A 20774-nucleotide genomic window follows, 5' to 3' on the forward strand; every position below is an offset into this window, starting at 1 on the left:
AAATAATGCTATTATTGCAAAAGTATTTCAGAGCTAGGTAATTGTTCACAAGATCCTCTGCATGCAACCTTCAGTGAGGTTTCTGTGGTTGCTTCTGCAGTTTTGTGGTGTACAGCACTCAGCTCACAAACTTTGTTCTTAGCAGATGTTAACATCAGAGAAATAGGCCTGGAGGGGGCATTGCTGGGCCTGCTGGACAAAGAACTGGATCAAAGATTGTGCAGAGATATCAAAGAAACTCTGACTCATATGCTTACTTCAATGGCAGTAGAAAAGCTCTCTTTCTGGCTGAAGCTTTGTAAAGATGTTCTTGCTGCCTCAGCTGGTAAGTCCTAATACACTTCAGTTGAGATCACAATGAAAATAAGGCCTGCAGCAGTCCCGTGTGTCACTGAGGGAAAGTATTCTTGTTTCTTCAATGACTGACATTTAAGAAGTGTATTGTCATCCTTAATATTGAAACACTGGACACCCTGACTTAGTTCTTTCAGAAAGAATATGATTTTGTCCCTTCTTATTGCCTTTTCCCTATTGAACAAGCTTTTGTAAACATTTTAGTATGTCTTGCCTGTTCATATTCTTGTTGATTTATAGTCCTAACATTAACTTATTTCTATATCAGAAGTGGAAGTGCAGATTATATTTAAGCTGTGAACCCTGTGCAATTACCTACAAGAGAAATATTTAGACTCTCTCTTCTATTAATGATAGGAATTATGCAGGCTCACTATATCATGATGAAACTCTTGAGCAGATAAAATTAGTTACTGTGCAGAATATTGTGTGGGAAAAAGATTACTTTCTTATGCCTGGAATACAAACTTTTTTGATTTAAATCTTAAAGGTTGGGCTTGGTTTTTTTTCCTTTCACTTTTTTCACTGCACCTCTTCTTCATTTACCTTCATGGTATTGAACTTGTCTTCCAACAAGTAATATCAACCATATGATTTAATTTTTTTATATATTTTATTTCTGATTCTAGCATTTTTCTATTAGACATGGAGATTGAAGGGAGTCACAGTGAGCCAGGGGCTAGAGATGGACTTTGGGGAGAATTTCTCGAGAGTCCTGCTGTAGTTTTCAGTTACAGCAAGAAAGAATACTTTTATTTCTTCTCCCCTTTCCCACTGCCCTGTGTCCTAAATACAGATTTCAATGCAGTAGCTTCAGTAGATACCACTCAAGAAGAGGAAACTGCCAAAGGGGATGATGTATCTGTACTAACATCTGACAGCGATGAGAGGTTCCATCCGTTCAGGAATCCACGATGGTCTACCAGAGTTTTTGCTGCAGAGTGTGTTTGTAAAATTATAAGCCAGTGTGAAAATGCAGGAAGTGCACATTTTGACATAACTTTGGCTCAGGAAAGAAAACAACGTGATTCAAGAGGTATGTGTTAAGCACTGGAAGAATTTTACAGAATGCGATGTACGCTTAAAATAAATGTTAGCTGTTTGCGTCTTAATAAAATTCATCATAAATTTGTTGTTTGTAATCACTGAAACCTCTTGTAAGTCTGTTTAGAAAACTGTATTTATTAAGGTCTAGCAATTTTTATTTGCCAAAATATTAGTACACTAATATTTGTGTACTATAGTACACACATTTTATTTGCCAAAATATTATCACCACAGCATTTACACTCACTTTTTCTGGTTTCCTGGTTATAGTACTATAGCATATGCATAGGAAAGCAATTTTTCTGCATAAGCATTGGCAATCAGAAGTGGTAGCTGGCATCAGCCTACATCACAGTTTGATATACAGGAATATGGCTAAGCAACTCCACTTTTTTTTCTTTCCATAATTCACATAACTGCCAGTAGAACCACCGCATCAATTTTCAGTACCTTGCTCTGTTTATCAGGAGGTGTTTTCCTCAGAATTCTTTTTAGAAAATCACCTTGTACATAAATATATTTCTAAATACTTTTTTTTTCATATTCAAATGGAAAGGAGCCTAGATCAGCTAGCATAAGGCGTCCAATAAGATTGTTGTATGTGTAAGATTCTTGTAAATCCTTGATATGCAGTAAGGTAAAATTTACAATACACCTTTTGAAAATGTTGGAAAATATATATATATTCTAAAATGTAATATGTCTAAATCTGAATTTAATAAAGCTATTTTATTTTTTTTATTTCTGTTTTCTCATCAGGTGACTTTTTGGTATTGCATTTAGCTGACTTGATCCGTATGGCTTTTATGGCAGCCACAGATCACAGTGATCAACTTCGTCTTTCTGGGCTTCAAACATTGCTCATTGTTGTTCGGAAGTTTGCAGCTATTCCAGAACCAGAGTTTCCAGGTCATGTCATTCTGGAGCAGTATCAAGCCAATGTAAGCACCATTGCTAATAACTCAGAAAAGCTTAGAGTTACAGTTAATTGCTGATAGAAATTTGGTGTTTGCAGTGCCTAGTGCTAAGAATTTGGTTTCAGTGAGCTCGTTAGTGAAACTGTTACTTATTTCTTCAGACTGAACTTCCTTAGAAAGCATCTTTTCAGTAGGCATATAGTCGTTTAGCCCAAAGAAACAGTAGAAACAGCAATCATTTAAAACTCGACTTAGAATTTAGTGTTTGCACACCAGAGATCAAACTAGATTTTGGCCAATAAATAAACTGGAGGAGGTAAAAACATGGACTATACTCACAAGGTCTGTGGTTAAATATTGGTTGAGACTTACAGAAAAGTTGTCATCATTTTGCATTCTTGACTACACTTGCATTAAATAGGACAGGCAGCTGTGTTAAGCCTCATCTGGCTCCCATTCTTCAATTTCTAGCAGGCATAGAGTAAGTCAGATCACTTTCTCTCATAGAGATTGAGATATCCTGACACTGAAGATATTCTAATCCACTTTTATCTTGCTTTTGCCATTGGAGTTCTATTCTTAGTGGGAAAGAAGTGCCTTGACCTAGTCAGGAACTACCAAGGGAAAAAAATAACACCCTCTGTCCTTGCTGTGCAAAACCGTCAAACAGGTCACAAGTAGAGCTCATAACTGTCCTTTTAAACTTCACAACCCTTAAAATGTTTCTGTTAATTCTATGCATAGATCTTCTCATTAACTGTTTTACAGAAGCTGAAGAGATGGTAAGCAGTTATATATCTAGGCTTTTTCTTGTAATTTTTTTTTTCCATAACAATAACCAAAAATATCTGGTATATATTTTCCAGCAAGTTCTTTAGAGGAAGTCTGTGCTTTGGGGGTCCTAAGAAACTGTCATTAAAAGTTGTTAAAAACAACTGTTCTTCACTTGTTTTCACAAACCTATATCTGTAGTACTTTTGCTGCTCTCAGAACTTTCATCCCAAATAGTATCAAACTTAAGTCTGCATTTTTGGGAATCAGCTAAAGCCACAAGGGCAATTTTCTTTGACATTAGTGAAATAGCTTTCAGTAGGGAGAGTAGGTACCTCAACTGTCCAGGTTGCAACCTGGGAAGTATATGTTTGTGTTCTTTATTAGGCAAATGGGGTTTGTGCTCTACTCTTCATTCACTTTGCAAAACTGACCAACTTCCGTTGTTTGTTTCCTTAAATCTGTGCTCTTTCTGAGTAAGGAAATGTCACTCATTAGGTGTCTTGAAAGCCTTTTGGAAAACTGGTTTGGAAAACTCTTTCTTTTGAGGGCTACTAATCAAGTCAAGAGTTCAGGAAAGAAGAGACTTCTGTTTCAGTTTTAGACTGCAAAAAATAGAATCAATTTTGAACATCCCTCTCAAAGAGAATCATGTCTCCAATGTAAACAAAAGAAAACAATAAAAGTATGACTCTGTCTCCCTGCTCTTTAACTTCACTGAAAGAATCTGTGGAAGTAGGAAAAGGAACCCATGCTTTATAAAGGAAAACTGCAACAGAGCCTGCTTATAAAAAGTAATTATTTAGTTAATTGTTCGTTATGTATTAAATCTTGTATAATTTCTCTGTAGGTTGGAGCAGCACTTAGGCCTGCCTTTGCTCCTGAAACTCCTCCTGATGTCACAGCAAAAGCATGTCAGGCAAGTTTTGAAAGTCTGAAGTCTTAGGTAATAGACCCTCTCAAATTTTATTTTGGCTTGATACGCCCCCCCAAAAAAATGAAATAACTCATCTAGCCTCAAATCCTCAGTGCACACAGAATAATGTCACCCATGTTACTTCTGTATTAAGAACATATATAATACTTCTGTTTTATAAGATTTATTGCAGTTTAAAATCTTCTGAAAAACTTTGTAGCAGTTGATGCTTTGGCTGTTATTTTTGACATTCATCTAATGTTTTTGGATTTCATTACTTACATATATATGACATTTAACTGTTATGTTATTTAACATTATTATTTGAGAGTAACTGTATCTCAATAGAAATTAAATCTGGTCTTCCAAAAGAGTATCCAGTGGTGTTTGGCTCTGTTTCTCATTATTTCTTCTTTACAACACTAGGTATGCAGTGCCTGGATAGCAAGTGGGGTAGTAAGTGATCTTAATGACCTTCGAAGAGTTCACCAGTTGCTTGTGTCATCTTTGGTCAAAGTGCAGGCTGGGAAAGAAGCACTAAGTCAACAATACAATGAAAGCACCTCGACTATGGAGATACTTGCTGTGCTTAAAGCATGGGCAGAGGTTAGTGTAAAACAACTGTGCAATGATAGACTTGGTATCTGGAAGGTGAGTTAGATCCTTTCAGACTGAATGGTTTCAGGAATTTCTTATATTCTTCATTAAGTAGAATTTGCTGGCCCTTTGCTTTTCTTTGATGCATGGACTTTGTAAACTTGACAAAGGCACTGCTTGTTAGACTGTATTGAACTTAAGAAAAATTAATTTCTTAACATGTTCTGATATTCCAATATTTAGCTTTAAATGGTGTATTATAAATGGGTGTGATGGTCAGCTGAACATACCATTTTAAATAGGTGTAATTTTTCTCCTTGTCTGTTGGCAGTTAATTTGCTATAGGTAGTTCTTTTAAGTTCAGTTCATTACTGCACTGGTTAACTGCCTTAAAGTCAGCTCTCATGAATACCCGTTTTAACATATATAAATGCAAGGTTAGATATTTTAAAATAAAAAATGTGAACAACATACATAATCTCTAGAAGATGTGTCTTAGAAAGCACTGATTATGCCCTTGCATGCTGCCAATTGATAACCAGCTAAATATGAGCATGTTCTGTAGTTAATATGATATTTCTGTGTATAACCAGGGAACTACTTTGAAGAAGAAAGTGGGCAATAGTTAACTTTTATGTGAACATTTGTAGAAAAACATACCAAACTCTAGCTTCCATACCTGAAAAAGGATATTGACAAAATAGGAAAGCTGCTGCAGAAAAGCTAATAAGTGGAAATGTTTTTATTTAAGGGGGAGAGCTTCCCTCCAGAAACATTTTGGAGAGACCAAAGAGCGATACTGGTCTGAAACATTTTCAAACCTGTCTTTTTCAATAACTAGAGAGGCATCTAGGCAAATACCATTCTGGAATTACCCTACTGATGGTAACACCCGAATTTTGCAAATGATGCATCACTGTACTCTTCATTCTTCACTGCTATCAAAAAGTAATACATAGCTTTGAGGAGTTGGTTGCACATGTAATATGTCATAACAGTTTACAGTAGAGTTACGAATTATTTGACTGTCGTTTCAGGGCCATTATTATATTATTTGTCAATAAGTTCTTCAGTCTTTTTGCTATAACTATAACAGGGCTTGTTTGGAAACTGAAGCAAGGCAAGTAATATATTAATTTTTACAAGCAGGGAAATCTACTGCTTCTAGTTTTTGGAATTTTAGTAAGGACTCTTTACTGAGACTGTTGCATCAAGATTAGCAGAGGGAGTGGATTGAGACGGTTTAGAAAACACATGTTTGTTCTTGCATGCCTACTGGACTTGAAGCAGGAATAAATTCTAGGAAACCTCCTGCCCATTCAACTGAAAGTGATGCAAATGGTCACAGTAGTTTTCTGTGTTAATATTTACAATTTTTTTTTTTCCGAATATATAAACAGGTTTACATTGTTGCAGTTGAAAAGCAGAAAAGTCAAAGTGATACACACAATCACCACTTAAACATCACAAACTCTGCAGAAGAAGGCTACAGAGATGTAATATCTTCAGCCAGTGGACTTCTGGACTTAGTACAGGCAGATCTTGGAACACTGAGCAAGCTCTGGCTTGCTGCACTTCAAGATTTTGCTCTCTTAACTTTGCCTTCAGAGTACGCATCACGACTTCCTGCTGAAGGTAAGAAAGCAAACCAACTGTATTTTCAAAGGTCACTTGTAAGTACACATCATTAATGTCCCAGCTGATTTGTGTTAAGATCACAGTTAAGATTAAATTGTACAGAGAGTATGCATACCTGTGTACCTATCTAAAGAGGAACACTGCTTTTGAGAACAGAGGCTTCACTGATAGGAAAAGTTGTTTGGTATTCTTTGTTGGTTAATTTTATGGTTGAAAGAAGGAAAAGGTACTATCCAAAGAAGTCTCATTAGCTTGAACTTTAATACTGCATGTTTTTAAAAAATAGTCATATATAAAATAAAGGAAATATAATTTCAACGAAGAGAGAATTTATAAGAATGAGAAAATATGATAGCTAAAAATAAATCACATCCTTAAAATTATAACTTCTCTTCTTGTAGGGTGTACATTTTGTACAGCAGAGACGATTGAAAGTGCCAGACCTCACTACTACAACTCCTGGGCACTGATTCTTTATGCTACAGCATTATGGCTTACTAGCACAGGTTTCATCATTGTTGATCCTGATGATGGAGTTACTAATCTCTCTAGACCTGTCACCCCAACTACAATGTGTCAAGATTCTTCTACCAGGCCCTTGGTGAAATCTCCTGAGGATGTGAATACTGACAGATTTCATCTTCTTTTGGGTTAGTAAGTGCATAATCTGTCTAGATGCTGTAACCCAAAATGTCATGCTAATAGACAAAAGTTAGCAAACAAATATTTAATTATTTACTTTTAACTGCATCATTGAATATTGCATCTCGTAGAAAAAATATATAATCAGAAGAATTTTAAGTCCTAGTCAGAAAACTGTACTGTGTTTTCCCAAATGTAGTAGAAAAAAGCACTCAATGTGAGCTAAACAAGTCCTAAGCAAGTGCTTACTACTCTGCTCATAAACATCCAAGTTTAGGGGTGGAATTTTATTGTGGTTGTAGCACTACAGGCACAGCTTAATTTTACGTAACTTCCTGCTGGTGATCCAGTTGTGGTAGCTGCGATCTTGAGCATTTTTGTAAATGGGAGGATAAAACCTTAATCTTTGAGTTTGTGAACTAATATTACTCTCTCAATTTTTTCCTTCTATTATACAAATCAGTCTGATTTGGCAAATATTCTGTTATATACTCATTACAAATTGTCTGCCTATTCATTGGCCCTTGTGTTTTTATTCTGAAATTGCTCTATTTTTAAATTTATGTTAATAGCCAAAACTACTACAAAACTACATCTTAAAATTTCAAGCATATATGTTTTGTTCTTCTGATGCTTACAGGAATTAGTGTGGAATTTCTCTGCTCTCCTCGATCAGATGCAGCAATGGAGAACATTATTGCCTGCTTACGTGCCCTTCAGGCACTCTTTGATGTTCCGTGGCCAAGGTCAAAAATAGGTGGTGATCAGGTAATGTCTGAATGATCTAAAGCCCCTCAGAATTAAGGAATGATTTTAGTTTGAAAAGTTTATAGTATATATCCAGGAATAACACGGAAGTAGTAGGTAGATCATATGCTTTATCAAAATCCAAAGCTATACAGGGAAGAGAGCAAAAAAAGCACAACATGGAACCTGTAAGAAGATAATGAGGGGCACAGAACTTGGGACATTTTATCAGGAAGAATTAATTAGAGTAATCTCTCTGTCAAGAGACAGTTCAATTAAATCTGTTGAAAATCTTGAAGATGATAAAAGTGGTATTAGGTGGAGGAAGAAAAGCAAAACCAAAAAAACTGCAACACCCCAGTGATCCTAAAACAATGTAGTAATTTCAAAATTCTTACATTTTTTTCCTTTATATTAAACTTTGTACCATTCTGTGTGCTGTGCAACTGTCTAACACAGCAAAAGTTATCGATAAAGTCTGTGGACCTGCCTAAATTCTTCTGACTACTGGTGCTCTGTCCAAGAAAATACATATAATGTAGGAGGGATACAATGTACGATCCCCACCTTCAAGAGTTAAAAAGCCGTAAAATGAAAACTGCTTGGGGTTTTCAGTAGTTTTAAGTGATAAGTTTTAAGAGATAAGTCTCTGAATTAGTGTGATTGGTGTTTTGTTGGGAGAACTGAGCAAGACTGCTGCTACTGGGAGCTTAGGAGCTAGAGGTTGGAGGCAATGCCATCTCGTGTGCTTGTATCAGTTATACTGTGTTCAGTGAGATTGTAAGAGGAATACATTGGCTTTAACAAATATTATCATGTTCCTAAAATTTCTGTTATTAAAATGGGGAAATACTAAGCGTTTTTCTTACTCTAGGAGTTAAGTGTAGAGCTGCTGAATGTTTTACATCGACTGATACTAACCAGAGAATCACCTGATATCCAGCTTGCTGCCCTTGAAGTGGTTCGGCTGATTCTTTTTGCAGCTCAGGAACATGTGAAGGAAAAGCGGAGAAGTGCAGAAGGTACCGTAATGTATGAGGTGTTGAATACATATTATCAGGGTTAAAGCAATTCTTTCTTGGAAAAGTGGATTCTTGAAGATGGTATTCCAAGATACATCTTAATTGAAGTATTTCAACAGTTAGTGACTCACCTCGGTTTACCCAAGTCGGTTCAAGTGCCTGACATAAGAAATTCAGGTAGTATGGTAGATAGCAGGTGGTTTTGGTGGTGACTAAAGGGCATGAAATGAGGAGAAAAACTGGAGAAACTGCAGTTGCCATAGTCTTCTGTGGTGTTAGGGATGGAGGAATCTTAGTGAAAGAAAAAGCTGGCATCAGCTGTGGCGGAGCAATGGAAAGACTCAGCTCAGACAGCTGTTACAAGCCAGACTCCACTAGTTCCTTTGTAACTTCCTGCAGTTCTTTTTGTAAAAGAAAAGAACTGGGAAAAGAAACAAAACACTTATATTAGCTGACACGTCATATTGACACGGTGCCTCAGCATGTTGTACATCTGAGTCTATTGCATATACCTTTTTTCTTTTTGATGGTTCAAAATTTGCTTATTCAGAAGGATGGATGTTTCCCAGCAGAAACTTGAACACATATGCATACACGATGTATGTACCAAAATTATCAGTTGGCAATGAAGCAGTCATAAGTAGTAAACTCTCTGGAAACAAGGATGCCTGCAGATTTCAGCCTTATTTCTTCTTTTTATTTTAGTTGATGATGGTGCTGCTGAAAAGGAAACGTTACCAGAATTTGGAGAAGGCAAAGATACAGGAGGGCTGGTGCCTGGGAAATCGTTGGTCTTCGCTACACTGGAGTTGTGTGTTTGTATTCTTGTCAGACAGCTCCCCCAGCTCAACCCTAAATTAACTTGTAGCCCTGCTGTTCAATCTGGAAATCATTTGTTATTGTCAGAAGATGGAAGCAGACTAGTAGCAGCAGCATTAGTTATTCTCTCTGATGTTCCTGCAATCTGCTCTCCTGAAGGTATGCCATTGCATCACACTGAAAGATTAATGTAAAATTATTGGGCTCTTCTGAGCCCCCTTGTTATTACCTGATTTTCTCAGCTGAATAAATCTGGCAGCAAGTTTAGTTGATTTGCTTGTGACAGTTTGCTGTTCTAATTATGTTTCTGACTGTCAGGTTACAAAACAAGTAACAAAACTGAAGCAATTAAAGGAGTCGTTTTTCTTTTCCTCCTACATCTAGCAGTGCAATTAATAAATTCATTTTGTACAGGGAAGTGTACAAAAAAAAAAAAAAAGTGATTCTATTCAATTTAAATTGTCTATTCTGGAATTTATAATGCAGATATAAGTTCAATTTAAAAGGGAAATGTATCATGTTACCTCTCACTAAAACCATCATTTGAACATTAGGAAACCACTGTAAGGAATTATGATTGATTTCTGAGATTAGTTGACTTTTACTTGTGATTCATTTTGGGTCTTTAAGATGGTTGTCCCTGCCCCCCCTCAATATTGTGGTCATACATATGATTTTAGAGCCACACCTACAAACCATTCCTGCCCTACTCCTCTGTTCCCACCTTAGGAATCTGTGTTACACCCTATGCAGATTTTTGCATTTACAAGCCTGGGAAATTTATTCTGTTCTCGTGGCTTGTTCTCCATTATAAGATTCTTCTTTTGGGGTTACCAGATGGAATAGCAGGCAGCTCTTGCTGTCATTGTAGAGTGATGGTCTGATTTCCTTTTTTAATCTGCACCTCATTATTTATCAGTTCAAAGTAAAAGGAAGTGAACACAGCATCATTTAGACTCAAGGGCAACTATCTTTTATTAAAAATAATCTGTGATTTTTCTTTTCTCCCTGTTTTACTTTTTGTCTTTAGCTGTTCAAGTTATTTCACAAACTATTAACTTTTCAGGATCAGGCAGGATGGGAAGATTACACTCAGAAATTAAGCATTTAAGTCAGGGGACTAAAATGAGGAGCTTAAGCTTGCTTATAAAGTCAGTTGAATAAGGAAACCTCCCCAAAAGTCAACTCATATAATCAAATAGTAGAGTATTCTTTTGTGGAATTGCATTGTTTTTCCCCTTTAATATGTAATTCAACTTACAGTCCTGTGACTGCCATATCTCTTACTTCAGGCACCTGTCATAATAAATGACTTACTTCAGGCACCTTTCATAATAAAATTTTCAAATAAATGATGCTCGTGAATTGCACTTTCTAATCAATTCCAACAGTCAATTTTCAGAGACTTGACTGTTCATAAAGTGTTCAGAAGACACTTATGCATATATCAGAGACCCTCATTATTCAACAGGTCTCTCAAAAACATCAGTGTCTTAAAAATCTTAAGGACATAAACATTTTGCTGATTAGAGAAGGACATAAGCATATTAAGCCATAAGTTTAACTCTGCTTTGCTAAATCAGAACTTCAAACAGGAGCAACACATAAGTATGCAGCTTTCTAGATGGTCTCCAATATGTGAATTCTGTATTACTAGTAGATTCAAAGACATAAGGATACACAAAAATGCTATGCCAAGTTACTCCCATTATTTTTTTAAAATAATATTTATAATAATCTCTTATTATGACAGGTCAACTATCAGATTCTCAGGGAGAGATGAAGATCTGTTCAGTAAGCTGAACAATCTGTTAATTTCCTTCACTGTGTGATCTTTGTTGCAAAATATGCTTAGATGCTTGTAATTTGTTTTCTACTATTCAGTACTTTGTATACTTCCACAGCTGTTTCTGCTTCTCAGTCACTCTGATCTTTCCATTCTTGCTTTTCTCTGAACGTGAAATAATTTCACACTTCATATTGTAAAATCATCAAGGAAAAGATATGCAGTGCTAATTTAAAGGAAGAAAAGTTTTAAGTTCACTTAAGCAGTCTGACTTCTTGTTTTCTATAGCAAGTCACATGGTATTTCAAATCTTTATTCAAATGACCAGTGCCTCCATTCACATAGGCAATTAAAAAAAAAAGCTATAAATAAAAAAGATAAGTTTACAAATTAAAAAGGTAATAGAAAAAAATGCTTCAAATTTTTTTAACATCTGTGAAATCAATTTGCTTCGTTTTACAGGAAGTGTTTCAGTTCTTCCTACTATCTTGTACCTAATTATTGGAGTACTTAAAGAAACTGCTGTGAAATTGCAAGATGGGCAGTTACCTCTGACAGTTGCTGCATCTCTACAAGCTCTTAAAGGGCTCTTGTCTTCTCCAATGGCTCGAGCAGAGAAGAGTCGGACTGCTTGGACTGATCTTCTGCGTAGTGCTTTGGTCACAGTGCTTGACTGTTGGGATCAAGGTAAACACAGACTTTGGGTTTATGTGTTTAAAAAACAAAAAATGCTTGGGTGGAAGGATGTTTGCTTTAATTTTAATTAAATTCATGCATATCTTAAAAAAAGACCTTTGTCTTAGTCACAGGAGAATTATTTGGCTATTGTTGAAGTGCACTGTTGAAAATATACTGCAGTCTTATCCTTACAGTTCATATGAGAAGTCATAATCTGTAAAGGTGTAAATGTAGGTTAGCAAGTTTACTCTTCAATTATATAGTGAAGTTACTTGCTACAATGAAATAAGCACAAGTTAGGGCTTCAGTGTACATCTTAGCATAAAAGACAGTTGTACTGCAGGCAGGTTCTCCACAAAGAATTAGTGTCGGTGTTGAAGCAAAGGGTATTAAAACAGTAATTCAAGATAAAGTATTTTTGTCTTAAAGTTAGTTTTCTGTGTTTCTGCTTCTTCAGCTTCCCAACTGTGTAGCACTTTTGATTCCTTACACTTAATCTCTAAGTCATAATTTGTTGTAGGAACTTTTGTTTATAGTACCAGGTTTTTTAAGTTAAAGCAAAAGAATACATGTTACTAATACAAATTTTATATAATTCTAAAAATAGGCTGTACTTTAATCATCATAGAATGGTTTTGGTTGGAAGGGATCTTAAAGATCATCAAGATCCAACACCCCTGCATGGGCAGAGACACCTCCTGCTAGGCCAGGTTGCTCAAAGCCCCATCCAACTGGGGCTTGAACACTTACAGGGAGGTGGCATCCACTACGTCCCTGGGCAGCCTGCTCCAGTGTCTCACTACTCTACCAATAAAGATTTTTCTTCCTAACCTGAATCTACTCTCTACCATCTTAATAACCACTACCCCTTGTCCTATCACTACATGCCCTTGTCAAAAGTTTGTCCCCAGGTTTCCTGTAGGCTCCCTCCAGGTACAGGAAGGCCACTATAAGGTCTCCTTGGAACCTTTTCTTCTCCAGGCTGAACAACCCCAGCCTTCTCAGCCTGTCCTCATAGGAGGTTCTCCGGTCCTACAATCATATTTGTGTCCATCCTATGTCAGTCACTCCAAGAGCTCCATGTCCATCCTATGTCAGTGACTCCAGAACTGGACACAGTACTCCAGTTGGGTCTCACAAGAGCAGCCTAGAAGAGGAGAATCACCTCCCTCAAACAAGCTGCCTATGCTGCTTTTGATGCAGCCCAGGATACAGTTGGCTTTCTGAGTTGCAAGTGCACATTGCCTGCTCCTGTTGAGCTCCTCATCAACCAACAGCCCCAAATCCTTCTCCTCAAGAGTGTTCTTAATCCCTTCTCCACCCATCCCCTCTTTGTGCTAGGGATTGTCCCAACCCAGGTACAGGACTTTGCATTTGGCTTTGTAGAACTTCATGAGGGTGGCATGGGCCTGTCTCTCAAGCCTATCAAGGTCCCTCTGGATCGCATCCCTTCCCTCCAGAGTGTCAGCCACACCACACAGCTTGGTGTCATCAGCAAAATTGCTGAGGGAGCACTCAGTTCCACTGTCCATGTCTCCAACAAAGATGTTAAAAAGCACCAGACCCAGTGGCAGCCTTTGAGGAATTCTACTTGTCACTAGTCTCCATTTGGACATCAAGCCATTGACCACTCCTAATATGTCATACCAGCTCTTTAAATACATTTATTATACTTAATGCAGAGGAACAATGGAACAGGAGTATGCTGTTACTTCTAAATATGCATAAACCCACTCCTGAATTCCCACTTTGGCCTTGGCTTTATTACACTAAAAGTCCATATCAGTGCACCAGAGAATGTCATGTATTTAAAAGAAGACATTCCTGATAAAATGTAGACATAGGTATTTCTATTCCACCTCTTGTAACACTTGAATTCATAGAATTACTTTTTAAATTCAAATCTAACAGGCTGCTTTACTTTATTCACAGTAGATGGACTTCTAGAATTTGATGAAGTTAGCCTGCTTACTGCTATTACAGTATTTATTATGTCTACCAATCCAGAAGTTACTACCTTAGAGTGCCTTCAAAAGCGTTGTATTGAAAAGTTTAAAATAACACTTGCCTCAAAAGATCCTCTTGTAAGTATAAGGATCCTCTTGTAAGTATAAGAATATCAGTGTTATGTTAAATGGATTTTAGCTTATTTTCTGTTTGGTCATTTTACTTGTTCTGTGCATTGATTCCAGTTAATTCTGTCACAGAATCACAGAAACTTAGAGGTTGGAAGGCACCTCTAGTGCCTCTAGATCATCTAGTCCAACCCCCCTTCCAAAGCAGGGTCACTTACAGCAGGTCAAATCCCTGGAAGATTTTGCATGGCTCCAGACTGTCCTCACTATATCTGTTGTATTTTAAAACACAGTTTGAAGTAGTTAGCGAGAACATGCCCAGCACTGCGTTTTATCTTTTTTTTTTTTTTTTTTCTGAAATACAATTCTGTATTCCTGTGATTGATTTTTTTTTTTCTTTTTTTTACTGCATCAGACTCAGACCTTTATGCATTAGTACAGATGTCTAGTTTTTCAGGCACCTCTTTCACTTTATTTGTACATTTTATCTTCAATACACAGATATTACCTTGTCGTATAGACTATACCCTCAGCTGTGGGTCTTTGGGAGCTGGAGCAAGTACTTGACTTGTACTGTCCCATGAATCAGCTCGTGGCTGCTGCTGGAGGCAGCATATTGAACTAGATAAAAGCTTTGTTCTGACCTAGTATGAATATTTTTACATTGGCTTTGGATTATAGTGCCACAGCTTATCTGTTACTATTTTATGAGTTGAGACTTCCTTACTCTGAAAGTCTAGCTCTGAAAATGATGTGCAGTAGTTTTCATGTTTGACTGAGAATTCACTGTAAAGTGCATCTTCTCTGTGTATGTTCTTGTAGTAATGAAAAAAATAAGTTACCTTTAACTTGAGAAATTGCTTTTAAATTCTTAAAAAATACTTTTAAACATAATACGTTTCTGGTATTATTAACAGTGGTTACTGCTGATAGGAAATAGGGACACCAAATATTACTGCAAGAAAGTGGTAATATGCACTTCTACATATGTAACATATGTACACGTGTTTTGGCATCAGAGTCTTTCAGAAATTGTGTAGGAACATGAATAGTTTTGGTCCTGTTAACTTCAAGTGACATGGAAGCTACTGCACCGTTTTTGGCTCGTTTTTTAATTGTGCCTCCAGTTTGACAAAGGTAATGCTTATATTTTAAGCACCTACTTTCAGTCAGCTGTATTTTTTCAAGAAAGAGTATATTTTCAAATCATCACTCAGATATGATCTTAATGCAAAAATATTTTTTTCCTTAACTCAAAAATGTAGAAAGAGGAAGGACTCTGTGGAAAGAAATAGAAACCGTGATCTAGTTTATCTTAAGAATTTGATTTCAAGTTATAATGCTCCTACAGAGTATTATTCATTAGAGGCTTACATCCTGATGAATTTTCAAGTTGTGAGGCATGTTTTTCATGAATTTTTTTCTGACGAGCTGTGAGTTTTAAAATGCTCTGACATGTAATTTTTAAGTATAATACATTGTAACTCGAATTTTTTTTTCCCTTTAGGTACAGTATAAATGCTACCAGCTGCTGCACTCCATCTTTCAGCATCCAAACAAAACTGTGTCATATCCTTATATTCATTCTTTAGCACCATCCATTGTAGGAAAATTGCAGGAAACAGAAAAAGCAAAACCTGAAAATGCTGCAGAACTTCAAGTCATTCAGGAGGGAATAAAGGTGGTTACAGCACTTACAGCCACTGCTGAGGAAGAGCACCGTAAGTTAATTCCATTTCATTTATCCAAAGGATTACACCTGCTGAAATTTGCCATAGGTAACAAATTAAAACCAAACTACCATGAGGAATCCAATCCTGAACACTAATTGCTAAGAAAATCACTAATGAGAATTTTGGTTTTTACTATGAAGTTCAAATAACATTTTCAGTTTTATAGTTTGTGTTAACATTAACTTAGGGAAATACTGCTAGTGAGAATTTGAATGTGTTTTTAAAACTGTATGTTTAAGTTGTGCTTTCCATGTTTATAGGTGCTCATTTGGTGGCCTGCCTTCTTCCCATCCTTATTTCCTTTCTTTTGGATGAAAATGCCCTGGTTTCTGCTACAAACTCAGCAAAAAATCTCCATGAGTTTGCTTTGCAAAATCTGATGCAGATTGGTCCACAGTACTCATCAGTTTTTAAAAAACTAATGGCTTCTTCTCCAACTATGAAAGCCAGGCTTGAGTCAGCTGTAAAAGGCAATCAAGAAAGCATCAAAGTGAAGACTGCTAAACATGCAAAGAATCCTGGGAAAAGTTCAAGCATTCAGCTAAAGACAAATTTTCTTTAAAATCTCATATTTTTACTTTATGCAATTTGGTATCAATAGCAAAAATCGTCCTTTTTTATTTCTAATCTGATAGGATCACTATGACTTGATTTCTGTTTGCACTGAAAAATTATAGAAAGATTTAAGAGAAAGCATCCCTCTATATACCTTTCTGTTGGTGTTAGACTTCTTAAACACCTCTCAACACCATGAATAAATCTATCACAGGTCATCTAGCCTCTATCTCTTCATTTTAGAGTAAATTAACAGAAATGCACATGCCTATATTAAAAAAAAATAGTTAGCTTTATCATGCATTTGGGAGCAGCCCACACTTAGCCATTAAATGAAATTAATTTTGTTTTAAATCTATGTTTTTCAGGAATAAGTTACACCGATTGTTTTTTGGATTTAACAGGGGCATAAATTACTTGCAGGTTGTAATCTATCCTAATTACTAATTTAGCACACTGCATCATTAAGTAAACAGATTAAATATCCTTGTAAGCCTTAGACTAGATTATTTTTTATCTCAAAAAATTCAGCTCAGTGAAGGTAATATGGATAGCTTTAATCCTAACAACTACTGCAGCTGGCCAGGAGTTAGCACATGCTGTGAAATGCAGCTCCACAGTGCTGCTTCTCTGAGGGCTCCACAGTGCTTTACACAGTGGGACTGTTGTGCCTATGTAAGGATTCTCAGGCTTGATGCCTTTCTGCTTGAAATAGTCTCACTTTTCAGGATGCGTTTGGTGTGAATTTTGTATTGTGCTAGGCAGGCAATTGAAGCTTCCACACCTTGTCCAGGACAGGACAGCAGTTTTGGGATACTGTGCCTCAATTCAGACATCTCCTCTATCTGGGTGGATGTTTCCTGATCTTTAAATGATCAGTTATCTACACATGCAACTCACCTAAATCTATGTATCTCTAGAATGAGAGATGGATATATTTAAAGTCAGCTTGTCTTGTGTCAAATAAAGTGCAACAAACTCATAGTAAGGAGTATTTAATTAACATTTTTATCAAGGAACATATTTTAATATAGAAAGATAACAACCAAAATTGCAATGGTTATGAAGTATTTTCTACATATAGTGTATTAACTTCATTCTTAATATCAGTATTATCTAAACCGAACACTATGAAACTGTGGATAGTATTTACTTCTTGAATTTAATTACTTAAAAGAAAGAAGAAGATGGAAAAAATATTTACATAACTGAGAAACACACCGGGACTCAGGAAAAATGTGATGTACTGTATTTTATTATAAGTTTTGTATATAAATATAATTGTAAATTGTACAGAATTAACATTTGACCAAAGTTCTAACAATTAATTTTTCTGATATACATAAATAAAGCTAATTTTCTTCATTTAAGATTTGTCTTAGTAATTTCACCAAATAGCAAAGGAGCTCCAAGGACTTCCATAACAGAAAGAAAATGCGTGGGGTTTTGGTTTTTTTTTTTTCCTCTGAGGCTACTTCTGGAAAATCATAGATTCCTACAGCATTTGAAACTTTTCCATGCAATTCATATCATGTTTACTATCAAAGTGCCCCAAAATAATCCTGAGAAAGTTAGTTGTTAAAATAGGTGTATGTGACCTACTTTTTCCATTTTCTGTTACATATAAGAACATCATTAACCTTTTTTTCACTACAATATTTTAGTGTTTATTATGTAATCTGATGAAATCCTACTTTGCTCAAAAACTTGTAAGAAGAATGCTCAAATTGCAAGAACACCAAGCAAGGCAAAACATAAAGTTCAGAAGAGTTCAGTCCTAGACTTCTTGGAGGGCTACTGGCTCCCAGCTGAGTCACTGGTAAGTGTTGTAATTATGGGATTTGACATTTCTTGGTCAAGTCATGTAGCCACATGTGGAAAAGCACTATTTTCAACATATCTATGTGTTCTGAATACAGAAACAAAAACGACTCAGTAAAGAGAACCATTGCTAATTCTTAATTACTACTGTAAATTAAGACATATGTGTGAACTTAATTAATCCAGATAATTAATTTATCCACAGCAAAAATAACTGTGTCCTGAGTTGTGCTTTATTATATGCATTTGAAATAATGAGTTGAATCTTGTAAGTAAATCTATTCATATAATATTTTATAAATTAATCTCACAGATATAATTTGTTTCAGTTATAAAAAGAATTTGGCTTTTAGATATCAGATATCTTTGATACAGTCTTGCTTTTTTTCAAGGAACTTGCATAGATTTATTTTTTCCTGAAGAAATAAATAAGACCTCAGAGCAGTTCTGGTTTTAATTCCATTCTTTGTTTTTTAAGCATGCTTGGCATTCAGGCTTTTCCATTTAGCCAAACAAAAAGAGCCAAACATATGTTTAGCCATAAACAAAAGTCTAGCTTTGAACAATCCTGCTTTCTGTGTCCTGTGTCTCCTTGCTGATTGTTTTCCATGCTGTTTCTCTACAAGCACCAGTAAATTTTCATCCAGTAAAACATCTTTGCAATGAAGCATGTGACCTACATACATGTTTATTTTGTGTTTTCCACTGTTTATATTTAAAGTTAAATGGTTTTGGGTGGCAAAAGGTGCTGCCTATGCCTAACCTTGTGTGTATATAAGTGTATATATATATATAAATACCAGTACATCATGGAATGCAGTATTTCATGCAATAATTATTTGCAGACAACATTCTGTTGACTGCAGCAAACCAGAATTAGTCAAAACAGTGCAAAATCATCACACAGTTGGAATGTGGTTTTAATTGGGTACAAGTCTGTAGCACTCCATCTGAGTAAGCAGCATTTCTAATAGTTTTGTGTAGGCTGGAGTAAGTCTGAGACTGATCTGGTTTGTTCCAAGGTGCTGTAAGTTTTCTCTTCAGGCTGAGAGAAACATCAGTCAAATGATGCACGTATCACCATAAAATAGGATTACCAAATGCACAGGAAGTATAACAGGTTTTTTATTAGTAACAGTCAGTTAATAATTGGAATTTCCAAAGGGATATTTTTCCTGTTGGACTCCCACAGCAGTAACAATGACTCTGACAATTGCAGGAGGGGTGGAGTGATCTAGGATAGTTGGCAAGTTTATCAGAAGTCACAGTAATACTGCTTAGTAGGGATTGAGCAACAGATTCAATTACATTTCAATAGTTTCAATTTGAATGAAGTTGGATGCATCTGTGGAAACAGAAATGTGTGACTGGTCACTGTGACAGTCTTGTCTAAAGCTTCATCCTTTATCTTAACTGCTAGGTATACATTTTTGTGTTTTCAGCTTCCTGAAATATAACTCCATTTTATTAGTAGACAGCAAGTCAGAAGCTGTTTCCTGGAAGAGCATATTACTGCCTAACCAAAGGGGTCTACTACAAGAGAAAAACTTGGCTAGTGCTACTTCAAGCAAGGCAAGAAAGCAAGGGGGGAATTTCTCAAAAAATTAGTACTTTGTGTTCAGCTTTTTAAGAACACAGGTAGGTAGATCATTGTGTTTCTCTGCACTCTGGTGTAAAAATACACATGTGAGTCACTCCCTTGTGTCTTGAAAGTATCCCTACTTGGCCAGCCCTTATCCCATGGGCATTCCCAGGCATTGCTTATTCCACATGAGAAACCCCTGTGGCTTCATTACCCATTGGTTAGTAAAGTTGCTCTTAAAATGCAGACATAATGAAATAGTTGTGGAGTTCCAACCTCTGATCCTTAAAAATGCAGCCAAGTGTTGAAAGCAGCACTCAGATTTGTCTGTAGCACTCTCATTTGAGCAGCATTGGAGCTGTTGCTGTAGAAAACATTTCACCCAGGACCCCAATTTGAAGTATTCAAGGAGTTCACTTTTACTAATGCTGCTCAAGCTGGTTAATGACAGAGCTTCAAAGATACTAAAATTAAAAAGCATATTTGCCAGGATTTTCCTGCCCCTTGTGCAATTTTTATAATGAGTATTGAAAGTCGACTATGTAGAAAAGAATAAAACAAATGCATTTGATACATTGTGTTCTCTGTGTAAGAGACCATTGAAGATGCCAGAGCTATGCCACCAACTTCTCCAAAATGTTGTGTTTTTTATTTTGGTTTTGATGTATTGTTCTGGATTTTTATTTTTTTTTTTTTTTCTAAAAATGTTCTTTGGATTCTCTGGAGAATAAATGGTTTATTAATGAAGGGGGAAGGCACATCTAAACATAGCAAAAGTAGGGCTGAAGGTTTTGTTTTGAGAAATAGGTCAAAGCAATAGCAGGCTTCCAAGACTTCCTGAAGTAATCCGTGGGAGACTACCCCCAATCCACTCACTCAGCACCCAAGTATCAATTTTGCTTTATGGTCCAGTTCCTGCCTCTGTGGTCTCCACTATCTGAGGTGCAATGTCAGAGGTCTAGGAGGTGGGATGAGGCATCAAATCCCCTTCCTCTGTGCTTGCACTCCAGCTGTTTCCTGGTGGCATTCAAGCGAAAACAAATTGGGATGATGGGATCAGCCACAGCAAAGCCT

General features: G+C 36.3%; 1 protein-coding gene across 5 annotated transcripts in view; it reads left to right on the forward strand.

Annotated features, from left to right (window-relative positions):
- Positions 1 to 17667, forward strand: part of HEATR5A (HEAT repeat containing 5A) — a 61807-nt gene extending 44140 nt beyond the window's left edge. For 2 of the 5 annotated variants that reach the window (XM_071746182.1, XM_071746185.1), the window contains 14 exons: positions 143 to 325; positions 1151 to 1390; positions 2161 to 2342; positions 3940 to 4008; positions 4432 to 4611; positions 6003 to 6237; positions 6642 to 6890; positions 7523 to 7650; positions 8504 to 8651; positions 9357 to 9629; positions 11719 to 11943; positions 13867 to 14018; positions 15517 to 15730; positions 16003 to 17667. In XM_071746182.1, the coding sequence (XP_071602283.1) occupies positions 143 to 325; positions 1151 to 1390; positions 2161 to 2342; positions 3940 to 4008; positions 4432 to 4611; positions 6003 to 6237; positions 6642 to 6890; positions 7523 to 7650; positions 8504 to 8651; positions 9357 to 9629; positions 11719 to 11943; positions 13867 to 14018; positions 15517 to 15730; positions 16003 to 16304 (2780 nt within the window). In that variant the 3' untranslated portion in view covers positions 16305 to 17667. The remainder of the gene's footprint in view (positions 1 to 142; positions 326 to 1150; positions 1391 to 2160; positions 2343 to 3939; positions 4009 to 4431; positions 4612 to 6002; positions 6238 to 6641; positions 6891 to 7522; positions 7651 to 8503; positions 8652 to 9356; positions 9630 to 11718; positions 11944 to 13866; positions 14019 to 15516; positions 15731 to 16002) is intronic. The other 3 variants (XM_071746184.1, XM_071746183.1, XM_071746186.1) reach the window with 3 other exon arrangements.
- The last annotated feature ends 3107 nt before the right edge of the window (positions 17668 to 20774 follow it).

The sequence above is a fragment of the Heliangelus exortis genome, chromosome 5 (genome assembly GCF_036169615.1).
Source record: "Heliangelus exortis chromosome 5, bHelExo1.hap1, whole genome shotgun sequence".
Taxonomy (NCBI): Eukaryota; Metazoa; Chordata; class Aves; order Apodiformes; family Trochilidae; genus Heliangelus; species Heliangelus exortis.